Source organism: Heterodontus francisci, chromosome 6 (assembly GCF_036365525.1).
Source record: "Heterodontus francisci isolate sHetFra1 chromosome 6, sHetFra1.hap1, whole genome shotgun sequence".
In the NCBI taxonomy this organism is placed as follows: Eukaryota; Metazoa; Chordata; class Chondrichthyes; order Heterodontiformes; family Heterodontidae; genus Heterodontus; species Heterodontus francisci.
This window is the reverse complement of record NC_090376.1, coordinates 80102617-80128417: the sequence shown is the minus strand read 5'-3', so window position 1 is coordinate 80128417 and position 25801 is coordinate 80102617. Positions and strand designations below refer to the sequence as shown.

Below are 25801 nucleotides of genomic sequence, written 5' to 3'. Positions count from 1 at the left end.
AGTAAAGCAGCATATTATTTAAATGGAGAGAGACTGCAGGACTTTATAGTACTGAGGGATCTAGGTATCCTGCTGCATGAATCACAAAACATTAGTATGCAGGTACAGCAAGTGATTAGGAAGGCAAATAGAATGTTGTCATTTATTGTAAGGGGAATTGAGTAGAAAAGTAGAGAAGTGTTGCTGCAGCTGTACAGGGCCTTAGTTAGATCGCACTGGAGTACTGTGTACAGTTTTGGTCCCCTTACTTAAGAAAATATATAATTGCATTAGACGTAGTACAGAGAAGGTTCACTCGACTGATTTCTTATGAGGAAAAGTTGAGCAGGTTGCACCTATACTCATTGGAGTTTAGAAGAATGAAGAGTGATCTTATTGAAACATATAAGATCCTGAGGGGAGTGGACATGGTGGATGATGAGAGGATGTTGCTCCTTGTGGGGGAGTCTAGAACTAGGGGACACAGTTTAAAAGTAAGGCGTCTCCCATTTAGGACAGAGATGAGGAGAAGTTTTTTCACTGAGGGTCACTAGTTTGTGGAATTCTCTTCCCCAGCTAACAGTGGAGGCTGGATCATGGAATATATTCGAGGCTGAGTTAAATTTTTGGTCGACAAGGGAGTCAAGGGTTATGGGGAGCAGGAAGGATAGTTGAATTGAGGCCACACTCAGATCAACCATGATCTTATCGAATGGCGGAGCAGTCTGGAGGGGCCAAGTGGCCTACTCTCCTAATTCTTGCATTCTGGCCTCCCACCTTGCACTCATTGTGAACTTGAGCTCATCCAAAACTCTGCTCTCCATATGCTAACTTGCACCAAGTCCCATTCACTCATCAGCTCTGTAGTCGCTGACCTACATTGTCTCCATGTCCGGCCACACCTCAGTTTTAAAATTCTCATCCTTATTTTCAAATCCCTTACCACTCCCTATATTTGTAACCACTTCCAGACCTATAACTCTTTGAATCTGTGCACTCTTCTAAATCTGGCCTCTTAAGCAGGCGTGATTTTCTTTGTTCCACCATTGGTAGCCATGAGGTGCCCAGACCCTAAGCTCTGGAATTCCCTTTCCAAACCTCTCCACCTCTCTACCTTACCCTCCTTCCTTAAGATGTTCCTTAAAATCTACCTCTTTAACCAAGCCCGTTCGAAAATCATCTTGTGTGGCTTGGTGTTGCATTTTGCTTGATAATGCTTCTGTGAAGCACCTTGTTTTACTACATTAAAGGTGCTAGATAAATGCAAGTTGTTGTTCTTGAGATGAGAACTTATGAAGGAGACTATTCATCCCAGCTAGCTCATTCTTCTGCAGAAGCCTTTCCCAGTCTGTAAGAATCTGCAAAATCACAGTCAAAATTCAGTATTATTTGTTTACCTGGGATATTGGGATTACTGGCTCTTGTAAGATTTGATAAGATAGGGGTGTTTTCTACCCGCTTCTAAAGTGTGAACAGACGTGGCAGCACAAAGCTTGTTATGAATCGACTTTATTGAGATAAAGGCAAGGGCAAGTTTGTTAAGTTTTCAGATAAACCATAGTCGCAAACTCAGGCAGTAATTAACAGATACTACCTGTATTAAAGACTGGACGGCAGAGCGCACAACTAGTTTCTTTTGCCGTAGCGGTCTTCAAGTTTCCCTTGTCGGTCTCTCTCTTTTTCTCTTGTCTCTTGTTGTTCTCTGCCAGACAGTGTCAGAAACAAGACTCCTTTTATTCTGACAGCTTTCCAGTTAACCCGCTCCTCTCCCAATCAGTGATTAGTCTTGTATTAAAGGATGCGTTTCTTAACCAGCCAAGGATCATTTTGTGATGGTTGCTAACCTTTCGGATTTGTGCAAGTAGTATCCTTTTGTGTTGACTACTTTATATCGATGCTTTTACATTTTGAGGATGCCTTTCTCGCTACGTGACAATTCCATGCAGAAGCTGTTCTCACTGTCTGCTCTCAAGGTCTCATCCTTTTGCTGCAAGTAAGCATTTTAAAACTTGGCATAATCTCCCAGAATCCCTCTGCCTTGACATCTTGTCCATACTGTGCCCTATTTCCGAAGTTTTTCCCCATTTACTATACTACAAAGATGGCTTCTAATAAAGCTAAATGTTAGTTTATGATAATTAGTTAGTTGGTTTATAATAGCTGGATTTTAACAATTAGTATGCTGGTTAGTAACTTTTCGTAACCTAATAATCTTACACTTTTGATCATGCTCAGGACCAACATTTTCTATTCTATTTAATATCTTATTTATCATTTGAAGCCCACTTTCATTCATCTGAGTCTGAGTTCTTCATTACTCAGCCTGTAGCACTGAATAATACCCTTATGACCTTTATTTATGCAACTTGCACCCTTAGTTGCATTTTTTTTTAAACTTTAAATATTTTTGGCTTTCATGGTTCAATCAATACTCATTAATCCCAGAGAGTACTTTCACATGTCTGACATTTAGGTAAAACTTATAACGTTTCCCACGAAGAAGCCTTGAAATTATTTCGGTTACTGCTTCGACCTTGGGCTTTCTCCTCATCTTAATTAGGTAGCTGAATAACACTGCAAGGTCTGTGCATGAGTTGGGGAAGGGCTATGAGAAGTTGCAGCAGTGGCAGGCCAGTACCAAGTGAAGTTGGGAGGTGGTGGTATTTGGAGGCGAGAAAGTGGTTTGGTGGGTTGTGTCTATCAGTGGGCAAAAGATACTTTAAGGGCGATGTGAAATAAAGCTAAAGCAGCAAATTTTTCTTATAAAGTAAGTACTGACCTGGGAGTGAGGAAAACAAATATGGTTGTAAGAGCTGGTGTTCAGGATAGAGAATTAGTCCACAGGGCCACCAGTGACACAGTCTCCAACTACAGCAGAACATTCTGTCACAAAAATTTGAAATCCCATTAGGAAGCAACACAACCAAGGGAATTTTGAATCAAAGATGACAGGACAGACCAATTTTTATTTTTTTTACCCCTGCAACTGTATTATTCATTTCCTGGAAAGAAAAAGTAATTAATTATGTTTCTGACCCCTGTAGCTCCTACCGTTGAAAGATTTTTCATGTTACTTCCTTTTTGTCCTTCTCCAATGTTGCTGTAAAACATCTGCTACAAATCCTAGCTATGAAAAAAGATAAGCAGAAAAATGCCCATGCACCTGTGGCCAATCATTTAGTGTACTTACAAAGGGATAGTGATCATTCATACTTTTTCACTGCACTTTCAAATAAATTGTGAGTTACGAATTATGTTCAAAGAACTCTTTACTGCATGTGCTTAATTTTCTTTCCTTTGCCTCCACCACCCTTTTCTCTAGCAAGAATTGCAAGGACTTCATGAACGCCTTTGTCAATAAATTTGAGGCAATCTCTTCTGCTGCAACCCCTTTGTCCGAGCTCTGAACCCATATCATGCTCTAGTTCGTCTTCTCATGCCGTACCGAATTTCATCTTGTCCATGAGGATCACCTTCTGGTCCTCGTTTTAGCTGATGTTGTAAATGGCTCCCCCTTCTCACTGCCTATTGCACTTCCTTTCAAATTTCCTCACAAGACAGCTCAGTTCTCAATCTCTCCCTCCTCTCATGTCCCAAATCCATGCCCATTTTTGCCACCAATCAGTTTTGAGTCTCTTCATAAATGTCATACACTGTGACCATAGTGCGATTTCCCTCCTCGACACCTCTGCAGCATTTGTCACTCTACTACACAATCCTCCTTCAGTGTTTCTTCTCTATCCAACTCGGTGGGACTGCCCTCACTTGGTTGCACTCTTAGCTATTTGATTTGCAATTTGAGCTTCTCCAGCAATGGCTTATTTTTCCATGGCCCCAACCTTTTCCTTGTCTCAATGTTGTCCCTTGGTGACATGGCCCAAATACATTGAATCAACTTCCACATGTATGCTGACACACTGCAACCCTCCACTGTCTCTTGGTAGTCAGACTTCAGTCCAATGAGCCACAATTTTTTCCAGCCAAGCATTGGAATGATTGAACAAGTCTCTTTGGTCGCCATCACAAACTGTATCCTTGCCATTGATTCAATCCCAGCTTCTGTCTCAGGGTGAACCAGACTGTTCAGAACCCAGGTCCTATTCAACCCTGAGGTGAGCTTCTGACCCCATATCCTCTCTCCATATCTGCTTCAACCTCTAATATTTCCCACTTCTGTCCCTACCTCAGCCCATCTGCTGTTGAAACTCTCATCCATGTCATTATCACCTCCAGGCTTAACTATTCTGATGCTATTCCTTTGGGCCTCCCTTTCTTCACCCTCAGCAGCTTCAACTCGTCAAAAATTCTGTTGCTTATATCTTATACTATACCAAGTTTCAAACTCTCATAAGTTCTGTTGACCTACACTGCCTCCCATTGTCTCTTTAAATTTCTCATCCTTATGTTTAAATCCCTTCATGACTTACCCTGCTCTCTCTCTTTCTTTCCCTCCTCCCTTCCTTCCTCTCTCCACCAACCACCTGCAACTACACGGATGCTCTAAACTCTACATTTGTCTGCCATACCATTGGCCATCTGTCCTTCAGCCACCTAGCGCCCTTGCTCCAGAATTACCTTGCAATACCCCTCCACCTCTTCATCTCCCTCTGCTTTTGTAGATGATATCTTATCTGAATCCTCGGGCTTGTGATGGAATATGTTTGGCTGGTTGTAATTTTGTAGAAGTTTGATACTAATGCATCCAATCATTGGCCTTTATTTAGAACAGGATATTGCAATGCCCATTGGATTTTAATTTCCCTGGTAGGACTCTGGGGGGGAAAAGTGATTATGAAAAATTCCTTTCCACACTTTTTTAACAACATTTGTTGAACTGTATATTTTTAAACAAAGGGGTTAATAATTGTTAATATAAATTTTAATTATGAACCCTTTGGCTACGATGTTCATTTCCATAGTACCAGTACTTTTGGTGATACAGGTGCCAGTTGATGTGAAAAATGGCGTTAGCAACGCTCCCAACCATTTAAAGCCCAACCTGCACTGAACTCCATGTTGAGGGCATCAGCACAGGCGTCCAGTGTGTGTGCCGGAGGTATAAAGAGTGGGCAGGTTGCTTTGTCACTCAGCACCTAATACAGTTTTGATGCCCAACCTGTCATTCTGAGCTCAGCAGCACCAAGGACTTCCCACCAGTGCTATTTAAAGGCATCACTGTCCACCTTGCAAGTTAGTTGATTTTTACTATCTACTTGCTCTTGCAGAGTTAGTGGAAGTACTAGGTTTTTGGAGGAGTTGTGTAAAGTTGATTAAGTCAGCAGGGAGTGGTGCTGGACATTGGGAAGGCATTGTGTGCTTCTGAAAGGCCTCTGGTAACACTACTTGCTCCCAGTCATGAAGGCTGTAGTTGCAGTTCCCCTTGGGCTACACCATCAGAGGGAGAAGGGGCAGCAGAGAGGTGAACCTAATTGTAGAGGGAGGAGGTGGAGGGCTCTCAACAGGAGGCTTAGCCACCAAGAGTCTTCAAGGAATACTTCTACCTGCATCCAAGCCAGGAGCAGTGTGTTCAGCAACTGTGCTTCAGTAAGGAGTTGGTCACAGAACAGTGCCAACATTTGGAATCGGACTTGCAGCCTTAGAGAAGGGTGACGGCGCCGCCAGTGGCTGTCAAAATGACCATGGCCTCGCTAGTGACTTGTTCCAGGCTGGAACTGGCGGCATTGCTAACATCTTGCAGTTCACCATCAATTGCAGCACCCTAGAGGTCACAGAGGCTCTGTACACCTGGAGATGGGACTTCATTGTCTTCTCCCTAAACAGTGAGAAGCAAGAGGAGTGAGAATGTGGTTTTGCCAAGATAGCAGGTTTCCCCTGGTGTAGGGGGCAGTCGGCTGCACATGCGCAACTTTGGGGGAGCTGCATCTCAGTGGTGAGATATACTGGAGCAGCAAACAATACCACTCACTCAGCAGGCAGTTGGTATGCAGCCACATACAGAACATCATACTGGTGAATGGCCACTATCCAGGCAAGAGTTATGATGCTTTCATCCTGTGCCAGTCACTGTTGCATGGATCTTGCAGTCACTGTGGAGAACCAGAGGGTGGCTGTTTGGCAACAAGGGCCATCCACTATACACCTGGCTGATGACTGCCCACTGTAATGCCAACACTCATACAATGAGAGCTGTGGTACAATGAGGAGCATCATCTGGCACACCATCAGGCTGCTGAAACCATGGTTCTGCTACATGGACTGCTTGAGAGGAGCCCTCCAGTACTCGCCAGAGCAGTTTTCCTGGTTTGTGGTTGGCTGTTGCATCCTCCACAACCTGGCCATCATGAGGGCGCAGCCCTTGACACTGAGGGTTCAGCAACCAACTCAGCAGGAGGAGGAGGGCGGATGTTGCCGGCATATCCACGTTCCAGGTGGGAAGTCCTGAGTATTATCAGCTCCAGTTCCCCTGAGTGAAACCCTAGCTCCCTATTGCTCAACACTTCCCCACCTTAACATCCCTCTTTTACAGATCATCACACAATCCTGAAATAAAAGATGTTCCAAAAATCCATTCCATGCCAACTTTATCAATCAACATATCCAATACTTCGTACAATACTCTTGCACATTCCCTTAATGTTGGTCTTGCAGTGCCGTTGCCTGTTCTAGTGCTCCTACACAGTGTTACCCCAGTGGTTGCAGCATGGCTGGTAGATGCTGCTGACTTTCAGTGGGGGAGACTGCAGATGGTCTTGCAGAATGCTCTTGAGCAGCTCTGGGCCTTGAAGGCCTGGCTTCAAACGTCGCCACCTCGGCATAAGAAGTAGCAGTCTGGGCTGGCTGGCTGACAGGCCACAACAGGGTGCTGGCACGGGACAGTGGTAGGAGCATAATGGACAGCAGGTTTATGCTACATGGAGCCACTTCTACTCCCCCAAGGTGGTGCCTCAGCAATCCTAGTAATCTGCTGGAGCACAGATTGCTAGACTGCTGTGAAGCCCTGCAAGCCCCTTTGAGCGCTCATATCCACAGCCATGATGGCAATAAACAGAGATTTCATGGCCTTAGTCTTGAGTTTCCACTGCAGCACTGCGACGTTGGATGGCTTCTATAGACTCTGAAACAGTTCAACGGATTGGAGGGTAGCTAATGTAACCACACTATTTAAAAAAGGAGGTAGAGAGAAAACAGGGAATTATAGACCGGTTAGCCTGATATCAGTAGTGGGGAAAATGCTAGAGTCCATTATAAAAGATGTAATAGCAGAGCACTTGGAAAACAATGACAGGATCGGACAGAGTCAACATGGATTTACAAAAGGGAAATCATGCTTGACAAATCTATTGGAACTTTTTGAGGATGTAACTAGTAGAATAGGTAAGGGAGAACCAGTGGATGTGGTGTATCTGGACTTTCAGAAGGCTTTCGATAAGGTCCCACATAAGAGATTAGCGTGCAAAATTAAAGCACATGGGATTGAGGGTAAAGTACTGACATAGATAGAGAATTGGTTGGCAGACAGGAAACAAAGAGTAGGAATAAACGGGTCTTTTTCCAATGGTAGGCAGTGACTAGTGGGGTACCGCAGGGATCCGTGCTAGGACCCCAGCTATTCACAATATATAAATGGTATAGATGAGAGAATTAAATGTAATATATCCAAGTTTGCAGACAACACAAAACTGAATGGGAGTGTGAGCTGTGAGGAGGATGCAGAGAAGCTCCAGTGTGATTTAAACAGGTTGAGTGAGTGGGTAAATATATGGCAGATGCAGTATAATGTGGATAAATGTGAGGTTATCCACTTTGGTGGCAAAAACAGAAAGGCAGATTATTATCTGAACGGCAATAGATTGGGAAAGAGAGAGGTGCAGCGAGGTTTGGGTGTCCTTGTACACCAGTCACTGAAAGTAAGCATTCAGGTGCAGCAGACAGTTAAGAAAGCAAATGGTACGTTAGTCTTCATAGCGAGAGGATTGAGTACAGGAGCAAGGATGTCTTGCTGCAATTATACAAGGCCTTGGTGAGACCACATCTGGAGTATTGTGTGCAGTTTTGGTCTCCTTATCTGCGGAAGGATGCTCTTGCTATGGAGGGAGTCCAGCGAAGGTTCACCAGACTGATTCCTGGGATAGCAGGACTGACGTATGAAGAGAGATTAGCTCGATTAGGCTTGCATTCGCTGGAGTTTAGAAGAATGAGAGGGGATCTCATAAAAACCTACAAAATTCTAATAGGACTGGACAGACTAGATGCAGGAAGGATGCTCCCGATGGCTGGGGAGTCCAGGACCTGGGGTCATAGTCTAAGGATAAGGGGTAAGCCATTTAGGAGTGAGATGAGGAGGAATTTCTTCATGCAGAGAGTGGTGAACCTGTGGAATTCTCTACCACAGAAAGCAGTTGAGGCCAAATCATTAAATATATTCGAGAAAGAGTTAGATATAGTTCTTAGGGCTAAAGGGATCAAGGGATACGGGGAGAAAGTGGGAACAGGGAACTGAGTTTGATGTTCAGCCATGATCGTATTGAATGGCGGTGCAGGCTCGAAGGGCCGAATGGCCTACTCCTGTTTTTCTATGTCTCTGTCAGATGCTGCATCATAGTCAGATCCACAAGTGTTTTCATGGCATTGGCCTCCACTTCCACACTGGAAAGGACAGGTTCCAAGCTCTGCGCAAAGTTCTGTGCTGAGTTGGAGCTGGGCTCCTCCATGCTCCTTAGCAATGACAACAGACATTTTGTGTCCAGCAGCCTTTTTCTGTATCCCACTCCATTGAAGAACTTATCTGAGTTCTCTGCAGCAGAACTCATGTGTGACCTTGCCCTGCGGTGAGTTCACGCCCTCACTCTGCTTTTCCCCTGGCATGACTGCAACCCACTCAAGCCCGGTGACTCACCATATGTGGATTCTGCCTCTGTACTACCCTTTAAAGTACGTACAGTGCCAGTATTTGAGCTGGTGACTGTGAGTGTCAGATCAAGTGACGGTGTGTTGTCTTCCTCAGTCTGCTCGTCCTCTGGGCCTTCAGCCTCAGACACCACTGGCTGGCCATGTGGCAGTTCTTGGGTATCTGAAAGCATAAATGCACAAGGGAAAGTTTGGGGTGAGGGAACAGGACGAGAGCAAGAGGTGCATGACTACACCTGCAGCTTATAGACCATGCAGATTGTAGGCTAAGGGGGAAGTGAAACTTTACAAGGGGCATCATGCTCAATAGCTTCAGCAATGCCGCTGGCCACAGCCTCAGTGACGGCCATTCCAGTTTTTCTTAGCACCATTTCCTCCATGGGGGTCAGCACCTTGCTGCTGTGTTTTATGGGACGCCTTGTCCTGCAAAAGAGGGAGGTGTGTCAGTGCAGTGTGTTTGGACGATATGTCTGCCTCAGGTGAGTAGCTGGCAGTATGTGTAAAATGTGAGTGTGTGGCTTGCAGCAGTGCTAAGTGGAAGAGGATGAGGTGAAGCGCATATGATGATGAGGTATGAGTTATGTTTGATTATAGATTGTTGGTAAGGGGTCTGGTGAATAGAGCCACGTGCAAGGCTAGTGGTGCAGTTGGTAGGATTTGCTTGTAAAGATGTATTTACTGACCTTGACTCGAGTGAGGTAATTAAACATCTTGTGGCACTGATTCCAGGTCCTTGGTGGAGCACTGTTGGCATTGACCACCCTGGCCACCTGCTTCCACTGCCTTCTGAGCACTTACCTGGAGTGCCTCTTGGCCCCCTGAGGGAAGAGAACCTCTCTCCTCCAGTCCACTTCCTGCACCAAGATGTGACATCCGACAAACCTAGAGTACACTCTTTTGCCTGCTGCACAATTTTGGGACCTTCCTGAAAGTCTTCATGGGGTGTTCAAATAGTTTCAGCCCCTGCTGCAGACAGAATGCACCTCCCCTTTAAGAGGTGTAGTCTGGCTTTAAGTATTGCAAGCTATCTTTAATTAGTGCTAGACTTGCACAAACCGCAGCCACTCAAAAGCACATTCAGTGCTGGGCTGCATGCCACATTGATGAAAATGAGCAGGCTACACCAAGCCTGATTTTGCTGGCTATCCAATTTAACCCCCCGAGAGTTTCCTACATTCTGATTAAATCCACTGGACCTTCTACATTTAGTCCAGAAATTGGTAAAATTGTGGAAATATTGCAGCTGTGTTTATTATAATTATATTTGTGAAATTGCAAGTAACATATTGGCTAGGAGTTAGTGGGCACAGAAATACCACCACCTAGGATGAGCCCTAATGGATTGTGAATCATCGTGGTGTGTCACCAGAATGCACAATGTTGCACTTGTATTTTTCTCTGGGAATATTCATCTTAACAGACCAAGCTTTGTTCTTCTAGATTCTTTTTATTCATGAATTAGATATCGTCATTGTTCCCTCGAGGTATAGAAAAAAGAAAACTACTATTTAGCCATTGAACCAAGAGAATCAGCTTTTGGAACAAAAAGTCTAGGACTGGCATTTGTATCTGATGCAAGTGATTAAGCTTTGGACCTTCCCGGAACTTGATGCAATATTGAAGTATGATTTGTAAGGGAAATTATCACTACATCATCAAGCACCTTTTTGGGATGCTAGCCTGGATTCAAAGCAAAGGAGTTAAATGGACTGATACATAGCAAATAAAATAAAAGCAAAATACTGCAGATGCTAGAAATCTGAAATAAAAACAAGAAATGCTGGAAATACTCAGCCGGCCTGACAGCATCTGTGAAGAGAGAAACAGAATTAGTGTTTCAAGTTGATGACCTTTCTTGAGAACTGGCTGCTCTTTTCACCACTGTTTTTGATGTTTGCTGTGTTATTATGCACCACAGCAGTAATTACATGTCAAAGTAATTGATTGTATATAAAGCTGTTTGGGATGTTTTTGAGAGAGGTGATAAGATAGTACTATATAACTGGAAATTTACTTTTCTATCTGTTTTCTATCCATCTTTACCATTTGCTTGACCAAGCATAAATGAAATATGATTTCAAAAAGAACTTTCTGTCCCTCTGGAGAAGAGTTTGCTGTGAATGCGTCAACAAAGCTATTGACTTGGTCTCCTCAGTGCTAAAAAGCAATGCTCCAGTCTTGCCACTCCAACTCTGTCCAATCAGTGTTCCCCCATTTAACTGTTTTTATGACCTCTTTCCCCCTTACCCCAACTAATTACCACTTTGTTTTTAGCTTACTTTCCTCTCTCAAGTGCCTGACGGGGTTGTTGTCTCCCAGCCTCTTGACCATCTCTGCTGCAACGCCCTGTTTGAAATCCTTGAGTTCAGCTTCAGCCCTGCTGACAGCATCGTAGTTTCCCTAACGTCAGTCATGTACAGTATTCTCTTGTGACCATGCCTGTGGAGCCTTATCCCTCTTTGTTCCTTTTTGCACAGCATTTAACATTGTTGACCTCCTCCAACCACATCTCTTGTCTGTTGTGTGCTCCATGATGCTGCACTTTCAGGGTTCCTTCTTTGGCCACTCCTGTATCATCTGCAGGATCCCAGCTCTATCTTTCCACCACCACACTCCAATCTTTGACTGCCTCTGCAGTGTCATGCTGCTTGTGCAACAGGTGATCTTGGGTAAGTCTTAACTGTTTGCAGTCACAATTGCGAAGACCAAAGCCCATTATCTTTGGTCCCGATCGCAAACTCTCATAGCTTTCAGGAGACTTTCTGTTAGTTACAATGCACATCTAATGTATGCCTTAATTTTGCATAGTATATCTCTCATCTAATTTTCCTTTTGTAACAAACTAACAAGTAATTCACTTTGTGCCCTTTTGTAGAAAGATTTTTCTAACTAGGTATGAGAATCCGAGAACTGCACAAGAATTGAGGAATCTCTAGCAGTTCTTTGTAAATGGCATATAGTATGTTTCTTAGATGTCGAATACAATGCTGTGCAATTGATTTAAAAAGTTAAAAGCTACAAATGAAGTCTCTCACAGGGTGGATGTTGCCATTGTAAAGTAAAGCTAATTTCAGCATAATTTTAGCAGCTATTGGGACAATGATTCATGGTCTATAATTCTATTGGGAAAGGATGATAACTGAAAAGAGGGCAAAAACTAACTTTGGAATTCTCGCTTTCTAACCAGAGGATCCTGTCATCCTTCACTGTAGCCGAAAGCCTTTTCTGAATCCTAGGATTTTTGTTTTTTCTCTATCATGTGGGTCACATGTTAATTACAGGAAATCTAAAATTTGTCGGGTATGAATTGGAGAACTCAACAAAGCAATTATACCATTGGCACAAATCAGAAGTTCTGCACTTTTAATTTTTTTTCATTTCTGTAGAATATAGGATGGGCATTAAAACAGCTCGTCTTTTGTTTAATCATTTAAATCTTCTGTAAGACCCACCCAGCCTAAGATTTATAGCTTCCTATGCATTTCAACCAACAGCAGGTAGCTTCCTGACATCATTGTCTGATGGCAGAATTCTGTTCATTATCTCTCCTTATCTCTCTAAAGCAGTTGATGACTGAATCAGTTAAGTGGAAACATCCACTTGTGAATAATTTATTACAATAAACAGGGAATAAGGGAAGTAAGTGAGTTGCACTTGGAGTCAGAGCTATCTGTAGACATTGTACATTAGTCACAGAAAGTTCTTCAGTTTTTTAGGAATAATTCCACTAGCCAAAATATTTGAAACTTGAAAACCTATAATTAATCAAACATGGAAATAAAGTTACAAGCAGCACATTTTGTTCCGGGACTAAATTCAAAGGACAAATTCAATGTTCAACATAAAATCATGTAACCATAGAATCACTGGAGAAATGGTGAACTGTTTCACTTGTATGAAGGCCATCACAAACATTTAAAAAAATCAATAGTGAAGTATTCTCTATCTAGTCCTGCTCTATTTCGTAGAACCATAAAATGATACAGCACAGAAGAAAGCCATTTGACCCTTTGTGCTTGTATCATACGTTTAAAATAGGTAGTAATAAAAAAACCTGCGTCTTTTTCATCCTTCGTACCTGATTGCAGTTAAGTGTGTTGTAGTTTTAACAATTGGTTTGCTTAGTTATTGATGTTCTATTTTAACTGGTTAACCATTTATTTTATTGGATTTTAGGTATGGAATGAACTGTCTCATTCAGTTTGAAGATTTTGCAAACTCCAATGCTTTTCGCCTTCTTAACAAATACCGCAACAAGTACCTCACTTTTAATGATGACATCCAAGGTTGGTAGAAAAATTACTGGGTAACAAATTTGAAATTTGCCATTTTTTGAAATAACAGCTAAATAAATCATGCCTTGGGATTAAAGCCTGGCTACCCAACCAGAATCTGACCAATCCCGACTACATGGGTCGGGTCGGGTCTGTATTCTGCGTCCAGCATTCGGGTCGGCTTGGGCTGGACTGTACTGTTTTGTTTTGTTTTAGTCTATGATTTTTTTTTGTTTCAAAAATATGTTTGTTATTTTCGGGTTGGGTCCGGCATTTAAAAAAAAAATTAAAGGACTCGGGCCCGTGTTGGGTTCGGGTTGGCCGTTGTCGGGTGAGGTTTTAATTTTATACTCGAGCCAGGCTTTACATGGGATGCTTAAAGTATGTGATGAATATTTAACACTTGATATTTAATTGACATCAACCAATTACATCATGCAGGCAGTGCTGTTTAACTTTCCAAACTCGGGTTTCAAACTTCCATCTGTTACAATTGAACTTAAACCTTTCACTGCAGGCACTTTGGAACCATAGCCAAAGTGCAATTATCCACGTTTTGTCGTCCTTAAAGGAGAAGATAAGGTTAAGGAGAGTGATTTAAGCATAGAGTACCTCAGACATACAGACAGCATGCGCATCTAGATAATGCACACAACAGTACCAGGCAGATAGTAAACATTCCCATCTGAGATACTTCCTTCGGGAGAGGAAACTTTGACAATTTAATAATTTTCTGAATTACTAGTTGAGCCAGTTGCTGACTGTTTTACACCAAGGGTGGAATTTTATGCTCTTCCCCACGGCAGGTTTGGAAGCTTCCGCCAAAATTTAGTCTGGGCAGAAAGGCCTGTGAATGGCTTTCCTGCCCCACTGCCAATTGAGGCCATCAACTGGATAATTAACCCCCAATTAAGGGCCACTTCTGCCATATCCACGATTACCCATGTGGCGGGTGGCTCTGTCGCCGCATGGGAAGCACAGCATGAAAAACCGTGGGGGTTCCCTCATTCAAAGATGACACAAAACTGGGTGGGAGGGTGAGTTGTGAGGAGGATGCAGAGAGGCTTCAGGGTGATTTGGACAAGTTGAGTGAGTGGGCTGATGCATGGCAGATGCAGTATAATGTGGATAAATGTGAGGTTATCCACTTTGGTAGCAAAAACAGGAAGGCAGATTATTATCTGAATGGCTATAAACTGAGAGAGGGGAATATGCAGTGAGACCTGGGTGTTCTCGTACACCAGTCGCTGAAGGTAAGCATGCTGGTGCAACAGGCGGTAAAAAAGGCAAATGGTATGTTGGCCTTCATAGCGAGAGGATTCGAGTATAGAAGCAGGGATGTCTTGCAGCAATTATACAGAGCCTTGGTGAGGCCACACCTGGAATATTGTGTGCAGTTTTGGTCTCCTTATCTGAGGAAGGATGTTCTTGCTATAGAGGGAGTGCAGCGAAGGTTTACCAGACTGATTCCTGGGATGGCGGGACTGACGTATGAGGAGAGATTGAGTCGGTTAGGATTATATTTGCTGGAGTTCGGAAGTGTGAGAGGGGATCTCATAGAAACCTATAAAATTCTAACAGGACTTGACAGGGTCAAGATGCAGGAAAAATATTCCCGATGGTGCGGGAGTCCAGAACCAGGGGTAATAGTCTAAGGATACGGGGTAAACCTTTCAGGACTGAGATGAGGAGAAATTTCTTCACCCAGAGAGTGGTGAACCTGTGGAATTCGCTACCACAGAAAGCAGTTGAGGCCAAAACATTGTATGTTTTCAAGAAGGAGTTAGATATTGCTCTTGGGTCTAAAGGGATTAAAGGGTATGGGGCAAAAGCAGGAACAGGTTACTGAGTTGGATGATCAGCCGTGATAATAAATGGCGGAGCAGGCTCGAAGGGCCAAATGGCCTACTTCTGCTCCTATTTTCCATGTTTCTATAAAGGCACTTAGTACCTGAGCAAGGGACCCTGCATTGGGAAGGGGGGTGGGCCCGCTGGCGCCCACCCCCCTGCCCTTGCTGCCAACACCCACCCCGCAAGACCCTTCCCGCCCTGACCTACCTGAGGCCTGGCTCCAGCAATGCTCCTCGGCTTCCAGTAGGTGTAGCTACAGCAGCAGCCACCACCTCTGCAGTGGTGCTGCAGTTGCCAGCCTCTGATTGGCTGGCAGCTGTGCAAGGCCAGAACTTCCAGCAACGTGGTCCTAAATCCTATGGAAGGCCCACCACTGTCCACTGGCAGTAAGTTCATCAGGCCTTCCATAGAAGAGGTGACGTGGGGATCTCGGCGTCGGTTTTCCCTGACGTCTAGACCCCGCTGCCAGGATAAAATTCCTCCCCTCTAGTGTCAACTGAGTGACTCTAATGATTGTGAAGAGTGATCTCCACGGAGAATGATATAAGGTGACAGAATTTTTTTTTAATTTTCTTTATAGCATAATAAAGCTGAATGACTCTCCAGAAATGTCCATACCCACTGTAGGTTGGTTTTCTAATGAAAGAAAGAGAGATGGTGATCCTTTCTTGGTGGTTGTTGGTGAAGGTCATGAGACATGTTCAGCTTGTTTCAAGAACACTTCTGAATTTGACATCAAATTTGTAGTTCTTGTATAATTAGGGGGCCTAGAAATAAGATGAATGATGGTAAATATCTTGTTGATTAAAAAGAGAAAATCAGTTTCAAGCTTGTGTTTAGTTATAATAGAACAGTTCAGAATTCTTAGTAATCTATACTTTGCTATTTTAGGTTTTATTGATCCCAAATTAAAATCAGTGACAATCTGATTCTACAGTAACATTCTTAAATAGCCAAGATTGTATTGAACAGTGTGCGTGATGTGACTCAAAAACAGTTGCTGAGCTGTCTCTTAGGACATGTGCTAGTTTCAGATTTTTTTTTTGTTAAATGTCTACTTCAGTTGCCCAATCCAAGCAGTTTAACATTTTAAGAGATTGAGTTCCAGGTCTGCTAGTCATTTCCCAAACATTTTCTCACCTCCCCCAAGAATTGAAAAAAACTCTTTAACAAATGTGATCATCCTATCAACATAGCACATCGAAATACGGCCAAGTCCAAGTCTGAAACTGATGTATTATAAATTGCAAATCCACATCAAATAAAATCTGTCATATTGTTTACTGTTTCATTTCATGTGGAAAAAGGATTTTATATTGGCAAGTTAAAAAATTCTCTGCCAAACTGCATTAGTGATTAATTTATTTTTATTGTTCCCCTCTGTAAAGCATCTTGAGATATTTCCCTGCAAAAGACCCTATATAAATGTGAGTCATTTTTGATGAGCAAACTTTTCCACTAATTAGCAAAAAAGATGCAACATTGAGAAGCAGAATTGTTTTTGGATTAGTAAATGGGAATTTGAATTCATGGAAGTTCATACAACAGAAGAGGCATTTATCTCGTTAAGCCTGTGCTCTGAAAGAATTATCCACTTAGTCCCATTCCTCTGTCCTTCTCCATACAATTTTGTATATTTTTTAAAGATTTATCCACTTTTTAAAAGCTATTATGGATTTTGCATTCACAAATGCTTGTGTTAGGGCATTCCATGTCAGATAACACTCATATAAAAAGAAAGTCCAATTTTTCATGGTCTTAAGTATACAGCCTCTAATTGCTGGCTTACCGACAGGTGGAAACAGTTTATCCTGATTTACTTGATCCCAATTTACCTTATCAAAATGCCTCATATTTTGAAACACCCACATCTGATCTCCTCTGACCTTCTTTGTTTTACTGAAAGAGTCCCATTTTCTCGTGTCTCTCCTCATAACTTAAGCCTGTATCCCTGATAGTGTTAGTGATTTTCTTCTGCAGTGTCTTTACTTATAGAAATATGGAAATTTACAGCACAGAAGGAAGCCATTTGGCTCCTAACCAATTCCCTATCCAAGCCAATAGATTGTCTCCAATTCCATGCGTTCTCATTTTTGTTAACAATGTCTTAAGTGGAACTTTGTCGAATGCCTTCTGGAATTCCATATAAATAATATGCAGAGACACTGTCTTATCGACCATGTTTATTACCTCCTCAAAAAATTCAACTAGGTTCTTAGAAATGACTTTTAGATGTGCATGCTGGTTCTCTCTAATCAGCTCATATTTATCCAAATGCTCTGTCATTCTGTCCTTAATAACAGATTCTAGTAACTTCCGATAACTTATATACCTATAATTCCTAGTTTATCTCTCTTACCCCTCTTAAATATTGGAGTGACCAATTCAAGGGGACAATTCCTGAATCAAGAAAATTTTGGAAGATCATGACTAAGGTATTGGGTACTGGCCAGAGTGGGCCTCCATTTTGGGACCATTTGCATTCCACAGCACTGAAAACATGCACCTTTGATAATTAAGTGGCCTTTTACAACTGTTGTCCTAAGTAATTGGATACATCTACACATGCACACAAAGTAAATAAATGTTGAATGCAAGAGCATATTTCTGTAGAGCTCTTGTCCTTTGGAACTGTGTTCCCACACAATTTCTTCTTTAAATAGATTTCAAGCTCCCTGCCCTAGTAACCTTTTTATTATAGCCTGAATTGATGGTCTTTTCATCCAGAGTGTGTTGATGGCAAACTATCTTCTTCAGTTTACAGAGCAGTATGTAATAGCAATAAAATGGTAATATATTCCTTTCTTTGCTGAAAATCTCTGAAATTTGCAAAGGGGGTATTCTATGCTATTTTAACAGAACAAGGCAACTGTACATAGTCTTTGCAGTTCACTGACAGGTATCCAATTACTCTATCAGTAAATGACAATTTCCTTCATAAATTGAGAGGTTTTTTTGCAACAAACAAATCAAAATAACACAAAAACTTAGGAGACAAAGTGGACATTTAGCAAAGAAATATTTAATCAGTCTATTGTGTGCTTATGTTAAACATCCTTATCAATATGATTAAAATGAAGAGCACATTACTATTACCTGACTTACAGTTTCTTTTTCTTAGTTAATCAAGAATTTCAAAGATGGTGACCCAATTTTCTTGAAGAGAATGTTGAGGTCTTAAAGACCAGCAGCGAGTTCCTTCATTGCTTTTCCTCTAATATTTGAATATAGTTCTCCAGGCACATATTGATGTAGGCTTCAGGCAATATGGTGGCACCACACTTTGGAGCAGCACTGTGAGGTGTCATCAAGCAGAAGAATGCAGATTCCATTCCTAACTGGAGTGCTATTGTATGTCATCTGCCTTCCAATATATAATCACAAGGAGCATAGACTGAGAGGAGGCCCACTTGCTTGCTCTCTTGGTGGCAGGAAGGGTAATGGGAGAATGACGATGAGAACAAATTTGAGCAACAAAGCTCTTGGGGTCTCCCAACAGAATCAATAGTAGATCTTTTGACATGGAGAATTATGAGAATTATTTAGTTAGAGGTTTTTTTTGTTCTTTCAAGGGATGTGAGTGTCACTGGCAAGGCTGGCATTTGTTGCTCGTCCCTAATTGCCCTTGAGAAGGTGGTGGTGAGTTACCTTCTTGAACTGCTGCAGTCCATGTGGTGTAGGTACACCCGAAATGTTGTTAGGAAGGGAGTTCCAATGACAGTGAAGAAACAGCAATATAGTTCCAAGCCAGGATGGTATGTGTCTTGGAGGGGAATTGCAGATGGTGGTGTTTTCATGCGTCTGCTACCCTTGTTCTTCTAGATGGTAGAGGTTGTAGGTTTAGAATGTGCTGTCAAAGGAGGTTTGGCAAGTTGCTGTAGTGCACCTTGTAGATTGTACACACTGCTGTCACTGTGTGCTGTTTGCGGAGGGAGTGAATGTTTAAGGTGGTGGATGGGGCAACGATCAAGCAGGCTGCATTGTCCTGGATGGTGTTGTGCTTCTTGATTGCTGTTGGAGCTGCACCCATCCAGGTAAGTGGAGAGTATTCCATCAAACCTCTGACTAGTGTCTTGTAGATGGTGAACAGGCTTTGGGGAGTCAGGAGATGAGTTACTTACTGCAGAATTCCCAGCCTCTGACCTGTTCTGGTAGCAACAGTATTTATATGCCTGTTCCATTTAAATTTCTGGTCAATGGTAACCCCCATGATGTTGATGGTGGGGGATTCAGCAATGGTAGTGCTGTTGGATGTCAATGGGAGACTGTTAGATTCGCTCTGTTGTTGGAGATGGTCGTTGGCTGGCATTTGTGTAGCACAAATGTTACTTGCCACTTATCAGCCCAAACCTGAAAGTTGTCTAGGTCTTGCTGCATGCGGGCACAGACTGCTTCAGTATCTGAGGAGTCGTGAATGGTACCAGTTCTTCAGCTTTATGGTGTGTCTGTTTCAAAATAGCTAGTTAGATAGCACTGTTGGTAGAGGCCTTGCAGGAGGTCTCATCTGCCCAGCTTTAAGCTGGAGAACATTGTATACCTTTATCTGAAAAGGAAAAGACTAAATATATCAAATAGTCATAACAGCTCAGAAGAAGGTCACCATGCTGGCTCTCTGTGTAGAGCAATCCAATCAGTCTCATTCCCCGGCTCTATCCCCGTAGCCCTGTAAGTTTATTTTCCTCACGTGCCCATCCAATTTCCTTTTGAAATCACTTGTCTCCATTTCCACCACCCTTATAGGCAGGGAGTTCCAGGTCATTACCACTCGCTGTGCAAAAAGATTCTTCTGACATCCCCCCTGCATCTTTTGCACAAAACCTTGAATCTCTGTCCCCTGGTCCTTGTGCCATGTGATAATGGGATTAGCTTTGCTTTGTCTACCCTATCGAAACCTGTCGGAATCTTGTACGTCTTTAACAAATCTCCTCTCATTCTCCTTTGCTCCAAGGAGAACAACGTCAGCTTGTCCAACCTAACATTATAGCTAAATTCCCCCCTCCCTGGAACCATTCTGGTAAATCTCCTCTGCACCCTCTCAAGGACCCTCAGATCCTTCCTAAAGAGCGGTGACTAGAACTGGACGCAATACTCTAGTTGTGGCCTAACCAGAGCTTTATAAAGGTTCAGCATAATTTACCTGCGTTTGTACTCAATACCTCTATTTATGAAACCCAGGATCCCATATGCTTTGCTAACTACTCTCTCAATATGACCTGCCACCTTCAAAGATGTATGCACATGAACCCCTAGGTCCTTCTGACCCTGCACACTCATTAGAACTGTACCATTTAGTCTATATTGCCTCTCCCTATCCCTTTTGCCAAAATGCATCACCTCACATTTCTCTCTGTCAAATTGCATCTGCTGCATGTCTGCCCATTCTGTTAACCTATCTGTGGTGGATTATAATCTTAGCCCCTTTTTGGGATCATCCTAGATCAGCTGTACTTCTCAGATGATCACTCTTAATTTTAGGTTGAGAAAGACCGATCCTAAAGACACTGAATCAGTCTGAAGAACTGATCTAAATCTCCCTTAAGGGAAGGAACGAGCTGAGAATATTACCATCCTCCAGATAGCCTTTTTAACAAGTTTCAGCCAGAATATAATAACCCAGATATTATGAGGGTCAGTGGGATCTCTCCTCAGTAATGTACCTCCTCACCAAAGAGTGTACGGAGACGAGTTCACGAGTTAGTGGTACAGAAGACTATGTGAGACAATATAAATTCTGAATTATATAAAAGTTTATTCAAGAACAGAACATGCAATTCACAGTTGGTGAGACAGTCAATCACAACATTAATAGTTCTAGGAAAAGATAGAAAGTACAATTTTATTTCTAGTAGAGAATCCGATTTTTTAAATCCAAATATTGTTAAAATAAAATATTTAAGTAGGATATCCATCAATTATTAAAGTTACGTTTACCTTAAATCCCCGAGTAGAAGACTACACAGTTAGAAAGGAATGAGTCCAACAAATCTAAAAATCCAGTGTTTGTTCCTAACATTTATATTGTTTTTCAAGTTGCATAACTAATAAATCAAATATTACACTGTGGTAGCTTTTGTGACAGTTTGCAAAACTATGTTATCAGTGTTTTACCCGTGGTAAGGTTTGTGACTTTAGGAGCAAATCCCTTTCATCAGATGTTGCTTCTAAGATGAGGCAAGTTTTTTCACTCAGAGGATCATGTACATTTAGTATTATAGAGATGAACCTTTTTTAACCTTTTCGGAAGATGAATCCTTTTTAAAAAATTTTTAATCGCTCATTCATAGGAAAATATCTCTATTGGGCGGCACAGTGGCGCAGTGGTTAGCACTGCAACCTCACAGCTCCAGCGACCCGGGTTCAATTCTGGGTACTGCCTGTGTGGAGTTTGCAAGTTCTCCCTGTGTCTGCGTGGGTTTCCTCCGGGTGCTCCGGTTTCCTCCCACATGCCAAAGACTTGCAGGTTGATCGGTGAATTGGCCATTATAAATTGCCCCTAGTATAGGTAGGTGGTAGGGAAATATAGGGACAGGTGGGGATGTGGTAGGAATATGGGATTAGTGTAGGATTAGTATAAATGGGTGGTTGATGGTCGGCACAGACTCGGTGGGCCGAAGGGCCTGTTTCAGTGCTGTATCTCTAAACTTAACCTTATAACCCCTCATTATGGCCGATTCCTTCACTAATCTATGTCCTATTGCATTTGATTGGTATCATCCTCACTGTCACACCTCCAAGTTAGGTATCATCAAATTTTGAAGTTTTACTCTGTATTCCAATATGCAAGTCATTTATGTACATCAAGAATAGCAGTGGTCCTATCACTGAACCTTAGAGAACACCACTGTTTATCATCGTCCAGTCTGAAAAACAACAAATTGCTGCGACTCGCTGTTTTCTGTCCTTAAGCCAATTCTTTATTCAAACTGACACTGACCCTCCTATTCCATGAGCCCCGATTTTGTTAACCAGCCTTTTATGTGGTACCTTGTAAAAGGCTTTTTGAAAATCCAAAAAGACAACATCCATTCCCTTCCCTTCATCAATTTTCTCTGTTACTTCATCAAAATATTCAATTGGATTGGTCAAGCATGATCTGCCTTTTACAAATCTGTGCTGGTTGCCCCTAATTAACTCAATCCTCTCCGAGTGCATGTTGATTTTTTTTTTTCCTGATTATTATTTCTAAAACCCTACTCACCACAGGTGTTAAACTGACCAGCCTGTAGTTGCTAGGAATATTATTACGTCCTTTCTTGAATAAGGGTGTTATGTTTGCCACTTTCCAATCCTCTGGCACCTCCCCGTATCTAGGGAAGGTTGGAGGATTATGGCAAGCCCTTCCACTATCTCCACTCCCACTTCCTTTAGCAACCTGGGATACAGGCCATCCAGACCAGGCAACTTACTCACTCTAAGCATAGTCAGCCTTTCCAGTACATCCTGCCGATCAATTTTCACCTCATCCATTACCTCTACCATCTCCACTTCTACCAATATTTTGTCAGCATCCCCTTCAATAAAAGGTACTCATTAAGTATTCCAGCCTTGCCCTGCGCCTCCTTCTTTGTCCCTAATAGGGTCCACCTCACCTCTTACCATCCACTTACCACTTACATGCTGATAAAAGGGAACCCAAAAATCTTCTGTTAGGCTGCGTTTGCTGACAATGCAACCACTTAGTGGTGCACTACTGGCAAATGCAGCCTCATCGACTGAAACGCCACTGTCTACAGCATTTCAGGCAGCTGCCAGTAATAAAGATGGCGCTGTTCAATTTGACACAAAAAAGAATTAAACCCAAAGCCCCTCAATGGCTGCACTCGCTCCCTCCCATCATCTCCGCTTGTCTTCGCTGCTCCCTCCCGCGCACATCTGCTCACCACCTCCTCCCCTCAGCCGCTCACTCCCTGCCTCGTCACTCAGGGCAACAGTTGGGGTGGGGGGTGGCGGGAGACGAGCAGCCGAGTGGGGGAAGCGGTGAGGTGGGATGGAGCGGCGAGTAGTCAGGAGCAGAAAATTGAGAGCGGTGATTGAGGCTGGAATGGCAGGAGGGAGCGGGGTACTGTTGGGGTAACGGAAGCGGCAATTGCGGCTACTGAGGGGTGAGGACGTCATGCATGGTGACGTCAGCGCACGAATGCGCACATTCATACTGGCAAGCTGGCAAATATTCACACACTGATGACATTCACGATCGTTCTGTGCATGCTCTGTGTTGTCAGGAGTCACTCCCTTTATGTTAACTGCCATTCTATTCTCATATTCTCTCTTTGCCAGTTGTATTTGCCTCTTCACTTGTCCTCTCAACTTATTGTATTTGGCCTGCTTCTTGCTCGAAGAATTCACCAAACATGCAGCATACACCATCTTTTTTTGTTTCGTCATATTCTCTATCTCCTTCATCATCCATGAGCCCTGGTTTTGGTTCCCTTACCTTTTGCCTTTGTTAGAATGTACCGAGCATCTTATGGCTAAAAATAAATTTTGCTGGAAGTGCGAATGAACAAATAAAGAAACAGTATTGTATTTGCATATAGTTCATCACGTCTCTCAGAAGTGTCTCAAAATGTGGCTCATAATATGAATTACTTTGGAGGGCAAAAGCTGTTAATATAGGCAAATGCAGTAACCAATGTACACATACCAAGATCCCACGAAGGGCCTGGTAATTTTATGCTAGCTGATCTCCTGTGATGTTGCCTATAATGTGGTCAGGAGCATGGTTTTAATTTTTAGCTGCTAACCTAGCCTATCCCTGTAAGACCATTGCTCATTGGCAAAGTTTTCACGTTAACTCCTGAGACCAATCAGAGCATAATCACTGATTAAAGAGGATACATAGCAGTTCATCGCATACTTGGAAATTTCCAGCCCTAGAACAAAAAAGTGTCTTTCTTTTAATGTTTTTGACGTTTAGAAGTATGGCACAAACAGGAGGTTAGATAGTTTTTCTATTTCTGTATTTATAAATGAATAATAAAGCTGTCCTATGGCACTGCTTATTGCAAGTTCAAGGACATACTGGGCTGTTAAGTGTTGGAACTGATGTGGCCTCCCTGTAGGTCTTGATCTGCTGCTGCAGCCAGTGGCACAGTTTCTTTGGCCATCTCAGATGTAAATTGCCTCTGTATTTTTAAAACACTCACTGATGACCTGGGTACCATGTATTTGCCATTCAACTTCCATGGTTCCTTTTTAAAAAGAACAAAATTTCTTACCTTCCAGATGTACTTGGAAACAGAGGAACAGCAGTAGGCCATATAACCCCTGAAGCCTGTTCTGCTATTCAGGGAGATAATGGCGGATCTGTGATCTAACTCCATATCCATGCCTTCGCCACATATCCCTTAATACGTTTGTTTAACAAAAATCTATCAATCTCGGGTTTAAAATGAATAATTAATCTAGCATCAACTGCCATTTGCAGAAGAGAGTTCCAAACTTCTACCACCCTTTGTGTGTAGAAGTGTTTCTTAATTTCATCGGAGAAAGGTCTGGCTCTAATTTTTAAACATGCCCCCTCGTACTATACTTCCCAAGCAGTGGAAATAGTTATCTCTATCTACCCTATTTGCATCTCTTAATATACTGAAAACTGCGATCAAATCACCCCTTAAACCTTCTAAATTCCAGGGAATACGGCCCTACTTTGTGTAATCTATCCTCATAATGGAGTCCAGGTATTCTAGTAAATCTATGCTGCACTTCCACCAAGGCCAGTATATCCTTTCTAAGGTGTGGTGTCCAGAACTGTGCACAATACTGGAGATATCGTCTAACCAGGGTTTTGTGCAGCTAAAGCATGATTTCTACCCTTTGTATTCTTGTCCTCGAGATATAAAGGCCAGCATTCCATTAAACTTTTTGATTATTTTCTGTACCTGCTCATGACATTTTAATAATTTATCTACCTGAACCACCCCGTCCCAAATCTCTTTCCACTGCCACTTTCTAGTTTTTTTATCATTTAGAAAATACCCTGTTATATCCTTTTTAGCTGCAAGGTAGATGACCTTACATTTTCCAAAATTGATATCCATTTGCCACAGTTTTGTCCATTCACTTAATCTGTCAATATCTCTGTAATGTTATGCTTCCATCTACACTGTTTACAATGCCACCTATCTTTGTGTCATCAGCAAATTTGGATATGTGGCTTACTAGAGGGCGGCACAGTGGCGCAGTGGTTAGCACCGCAGCCTCACAGCTCCAGGGACCCGGGTTCGATTCCGGGTACTGCCTGTGTGGAGTTTGCAAGTTCTCCCTGTGTCTGCGTGGGTTTTCTCCGGGTGCTCCGGTTTCCTCCCACAAGCCAAAAGACATGCAGGTTGATAGGTAAATTGGCCATTATAAATTGTCACTAGTATAGGTAGGTGGTAGGGAAATATAGGGACAGGTGGGGATGTTTGGTAGGAATATGGGATTAGTGTAGGATTAGTATAAATGGGTGGTTGATGTTCGGCACAGACTCGGTGGGCCGAAGGGCCTGTTTCAGTGCTGTATCTCTAATCTAATATTCCATCATCTAAGTCATTAATAAATAAGTCACAATAAATGGTTGAAGCCCACCACAAATCCTTGTCAAACAGTACTAGTCACACCCTGCCAATTAGTGTACCTACCTGTTATCCTTACTCTCTGTCTCCTGCCACTCAGCCAGTTTTCTAACAAGGTCCATAATTTGCCTTCAATTCCATGAACTTCAACTTCTTCCAAATTCGTATGTTGTATTTGCTGCTCTACAACCAAATGCAGATTGGATGATAGTTTTGCTGAACACCTCCCTTTAGTCCACAAGTGTGTCCCTGATCTTCCGATCACTTGCCGCT

The 25801-nt window shown here is 42.5% G+C and overlaps 1 protein-coding gene across 1 annotated transcript in view; it reads left to right on the top strand.

Annotated features, from left to right (window-relative positions):
- The window catches only part of LOC137371408 (NADP-dependent malic enzyme-like), a 216695-nt gene that overhangs the window by 149798 nt on the left and 41096 nt on the right, over positions 1 to 25801 (top strand). The window contains exon 8 of the mRNA XM_068033969.1: positions 13024 to 13133. Coding sequence (XP_067890070.1) covers positions 13024 to 13133 — 110 coding nt within the window. The remainder of the gene's footprint in view (positions 1 to 13023; positions 13134 to 25801) is intronic.